The 5,229-nt window shown below is 35.7% G+C and overlaps 1 protein-coding gene across 1 annotated transcript; it reads left to right on the forward strand.

Moving 5' to 3' along the window:
* Positions 1 to 2,517: 2,517 nt before the first annotated feature.
* LOC139870573 (uncharacterized) lies at positions 2,518 to 3,687 on the forward strand. The gene is made up of 2 exons (XM_071858355.1): positions 2,518 to 2,932; positions 3,416 to 3,687. The coding sequence occupies exons 1-2, from the start codon at positions 2,518 to 2,520 to the stop codon at positions 3,685 to 3,687; spliced, it is 687 nt and encodes a 228-aa protein (XP_071714456.1).
* The last annotated feature ends 1,542 nt before the right edge of the window (positions 3,688 to 5,229 follow it).

Here is a 5,229-nt window from a genome sequence, read left to right on the forward strand (position 1 = left end):
ATGAAGAACAATTCAATGATGTTGCAAAAATCAGATCAAAAGAGGCCATGATCATAATTTCTTGATCAGAGTTGGTTATGGTGGTTGGCTACTTTACACAGCTGCACCAGCTAGTGATTTTGGATTTGTTAAATATTTGTTGAATAGGATCCCATTATTAGTTTTGGTGAAGGAGAGTATGGAGTTACTGATATATATTATAGTGTTGCCGCAAGAAGCAAGAAATTGAGTTTTTTTAAATGTTATGGTTAACAGCGAGGGAGTAACCTACCTGATGGGTTGCGTACATTAGAGTATGCGGTTGAATTACTTGTCCTCCCAGTAACCCAAACATGTAAAACCTTAGAACATTTTAAGGGTTAGAAACAGCCAGAGAGAGTAATCATGATGATGGACTGCGTACATTAGAGTATGATGTTGGATTACTAGCTTTCCTGTATAATCCGAACAGGGAAAACCTTAGAACTTTTTTAAATGTTTTGCTTGACTTTGCTTAGTGATATGATATTGGGTCAGTTTTTAAACTGGATATGATGGATAGGGCCGTTGATTACGCTACTAGACATGGACGGCCTTAAGGGGGAGCAACTCGATCGATTGCTTGGGGCATAGGGTTTTCAGGGTATCATTTTTTTTTAATATATACATACACAATCGGAGATTTGAGATACAAAAAGGCCCAAAAACAACAATCAAATGACTCAGAAAAAAAAAAGAAATCAAAGTCCAGTATATGATAGCAAGTTCAAAAGACTTTTTTTAAAATAGCTTATATTATTCGTAGGGTCTAAGATTTTTTTTTTTTTTTTTTAAATAGCTTATATTATTCGTTAGAGTCTAAGGATCTTTCTTTCACTCCGTTCTAAATACTTAAATTCTTGAGACCGACTCCACTGCTAGAGGTGAAAGTGTTGAAATGTAGAAGCAAATAACTAAAGATTGTTGTGAGATCCTGATTTATAGAGATTTGCAGGGTTCTACATTGTTGCAGTCTACTTCTGGAAGCAGTCAAACTAAGGGTATGTAAATTCCCATGTTTTGTGTATTATAGAAAACTCATGTTTATTTTTAGAGAACACACTAACCTAACATTAATATGGGGATCAACCGACTTTAAATACATAAAGAAAATTTTAAATGGCTATTCGTGGGTATGATTCTTCTTTGAGACTCTAATTCTTTTATCATCAATGAAGCCATCGAAGCTTAATTTCATATATCGGTCAAGGATAATTGGGTCAGATTTAACACTGAAATTGCCATTGTTAATGTTCATGGTTCACCCGAATTAGTGATGATGGCCTCAAGTTTAGTAAGATTAATCGTTTCTTGATATCTGAGGAATGGGCCCAATTCTGATCAAATTTAGCGGCAAAAACATTAGACAGGTGGACTTTCGATCACTGTCCAATTATACTCAAGGAATTCCTCTTTGATTTTGGACCAAAAACTACCAAAGTTTTCGATTCGTGGTATGAATTAAAAGATGTGGATAAATAATCGAAAGCGCTTGGAACACTCCCACCCTTGGTAATAGACATGATTATGTGCTACGTAATAAACTTTAATGTGTGAAAATTGAGTAAAAAAATAACAGCAAGAATCTCAATGGGCTTAAAGCGAAATTTAAGATTTGTGTAATGCTACTTCACAGTGGGAAACGTTGGCAGATACTCGATCACAACTGAAACTGAAAGAAATCAGTGGATGGCGGATAAAAGGAAATGGTTCAAAAAAGAAAAAATCAAAAATAAAATGTTGAAACAAAAAGCTAAAATCAAATGGTCTATCGAGAATGACGAGAACTCAAAATACTTTTACAACTTCATCAAAAGAAGATCCAATAAAAACAACATATAAGGGTTATATGGTCAAAGGATCCGATGAATATAAAAAACGAGGCTTGGAGATACTTTAATAATATTTTCAAAGTTGGTTCTTCAAATAACACATGTTCCTTCGATTCAGAAGCACACTTGGAATATATATCACCATCCGATAACATGATGTTAGAAGCAAAGTTTGAAGAAAAAGAAATCTAGGAGGCTATCCAAAGTTGTGAGAATTGAAAATTTCCCGGGCATGACGGTTTCACCATGAAATTCTTCAAAAATATTGGTGACTAATCAAAGGCGACCTCATTAAGATGATTGAGTGGTTCTGGTATAATATGGAAATCTCAAGAGGTTGTAGCGCGTCGTTTATCACCTTAATTCCCAATGGCATTAACGAATACCGTCTGATATGTCTCATTAATTGTTATTACAAAATAATAGCGAAAGTTCTCTCAATGCGACTTTTAAAAGTAATCCATAAAATCGTTGGTTATCAGCAAACGACATTTCAAAAAGGTAAAAGCACTTTAGATAATGTGATAGTAGAAAACGAGGTAGTTGATGAACTCAAAATAAAGAAGAAAAAGGGACTCATTTTCAAAGTTGACTTTGAGAAGGCATTCGACTGTATAGATTGGACATTCCTTTTTAACACAATGCATTGCATGGGATTCGGTTCCAAATGGATTCGGTGGATATCAGCATGTCTAACTTCGTCCTTCATCTCCGTTTTAGTAAATGGTTCACTCACAAAAGAACTCAATCCGGAAAGGGTCGTCCGACAAGGAGACCCGATCTCTCCTTTTCTCTTCTCATCGCGACTGAAGGATTAAATAATTTAACTAAAAGAACAATCACAAACGAACACTTAAAGGGTATTGAAGTCGGACATGATAAGATCCTAGTTTCACACCTTCAATATGCAGACGACACAATTTTCTTTGGTGAGTGGAGTAAACGAAAAACATTAAATATTGCAAAACTATTAAAGTGTTTTGAAGAACTATTGGGACTTAAAGTAAATTGTAGGAAAAGTAATCTTTTCGGGGATGGGTTCAACAAAGTGGAAGTGGAAGAGATCGCGAAACGATTGGATTGTAAAGCATGATCATTTCCATTCACCTATCTAGGTATGCCAATTGGAGCTGAAATGAATATCATCGTCATGGCAACCTGTAATCGAAAAATTCAAGAAAAGACTCGAGGAATTGAAATTCAAAACTGTTTCTTTCGGTAGACGATTAACCATGGTTAAATCTATCCTTAGTAGTCTACTTTTATTTTTTTCTTTATTTAGTGCACCGACCTCTATTATTAACACACTTGAGTCAATAATAAGCCGTAATGTTTTGGGGCGGGTCAGAATCGAAAAAAAAACTTTGTTAGGTTAAATGGGATAGGGCTTTATTAATAAAAAAGGAGGTTTGAACATTGGATCACTTTTTGCTAAAAATATTTCTTTAACTTGTAAATGGTGGTGGCGATAAACGAACCAAATGCTTTCTAGGTCAAATTAATAAATAGCATATATGGAAATGGAGCTGGACTTGCTGTTTCTACTCCTTGTAGGTCTATTACAGGTTGCACTATGTGGAAAGAAATCATCAACATAGGGAAAACACCGGATGGTATCGGTTTGAGCTTCACATCGTATTTCATCAAAATCACCAAAAGAGGAGATCAAACAAGCTTATGGAGTGACATATGCAAAAGAAATAGCAGCCTTAAATCGAGATTTCAAAGACTATATAATCTTGAATCAGATAAGGATGCAATGGTGCCCGACCGAATTATACTCAACAACAATCAACTCATCAGAAGTTGGACCTGGATCCGTACTCCTCGTGGGTGAGCGACTGACAAACTAACAAATCTAAACCTACTAATTAATGTTTTATATTTAAATGATAGGCCTGACACGTGAGAACGGAGTCTAGATGTGTCATGACGCTTCACAACCAAGGCTCTCTCATTACTAATCGATGAAATCAAGCTCGCTGATTCAGGATCTAATGTTGAAACTATATGTAACAAGGTACTACCGCAACAAAATTGACAATTTCATTTGGCGTTCACACATGAAAAGGATTCCAACAAGGGCGGAACTTGATATATAAAAGATGGATCGACATGGATACCATTATTTGTACAGTATGCAACACACATATAGAGACAGTGGAACACATTTTGGTTAACTCCCGTGGTGAAAAATATTTGGTCACTGATTCTTAAGTGGTGGAACATGAACTCAATGTCGATATCATCTCTTGAAGAGGTGTTTGTATAAAATCAAATTCAAAATCATTCAAACACGACGGGTAAAGTCATTTGGCAAGCAACAAAATGGTGTGTGGATATCTAATTTAGAAAGGGCGTAATCAAAAGGTATTTCAAAAAAAGTCGTGGGATCTGAATACGATCATTTCTGAATTTTCAAATGCAAAGTTATAACTAGATATCTAAGAGATTCAAATACGCTTCACTCGATTGAGCTCAATGGTTAATCAATCTGGGATCGTTTGTGTCAACCTCCAATCCCCCAACTTGAATCGGCTAAACAAAAAGAATATAAGAAGTTAATAGCTCGACCCATTTCGATGTAATATTGTTTTGTAAACTGCCTGTTATGGGACTATTTTTGTGTTTATAGGCCTGCCTTTGCCTTTGTTGTGATTTAGCGCACTTTCAAGACCCGAGAAATTAATAGAACAATTAAGCAATAAATAAAGACACAAGTATTTACGTGGTTCGGCGTGAGGCCTAGTCCACGGGCGGAAGCAGAGATGGATTTTACTAGCAAATATGGCAAACCCGATGTTACAATGTATCACTTTAATCTAGGCTCCGAAAATACTAACAAAGTGTTTGGACCACTCACTAGATTATAACACTTCTCTCGTAACTCATTCGTATAGAATTTTATTTAACAATTCTATACCCTCTATATTTTCTACACTACTCCTCACAAGAGTTATTATTGAACTCTTTCAAGTATGTGTTTTTGATATGAGATTTTGTGATGGGATATGTGAAGAATGGGATGAAATGAAATGAAGCTACTGCCATTCAATTTATAGTGTCGTAGTATTAAATGGGAACATGGACTTTGCATGGCCAGCCTTTCATTTCCATATGTAAAAAACATGATGTAAATAAAAGTCTTCAAGACAATAGTATGTTACTATTGCTATTGCCATCTGCTTTTGTGGACTTCTAATTTAACATTTAAACCATGTGATTGGTAGGTGGCCAAACATCACAAGCCAAATTGGAATTGAGTCAATACTCGTCACCGTCCAACAAATCTCCACCTTGACGAACATTCCATTCCTTTGCTATCCATTCTCAATCTCTGCTTCCTGTTAGCCCTCCCGGGCTCATCACTTTCTTCGAA

The sequence above is a fragment of the Rutidosis leptorrhynchoides genome, chromosome 10, assembly GCF_046630445.1.
Source record: "Rutidosis leptorrhynchoides isolate AG116_Rl617_1_P2 chromosome 10, CSIRO_AGI_Rlap_v1, whole genome shotgun sequence".
Taxonomy (NCBI): Eukaryota; Viridiplantae; Streptophyta; class Magnoliopsida; order Asterales; family Asteraceae; genus Rutidosis; species Rutidosis leptorrhynchoides.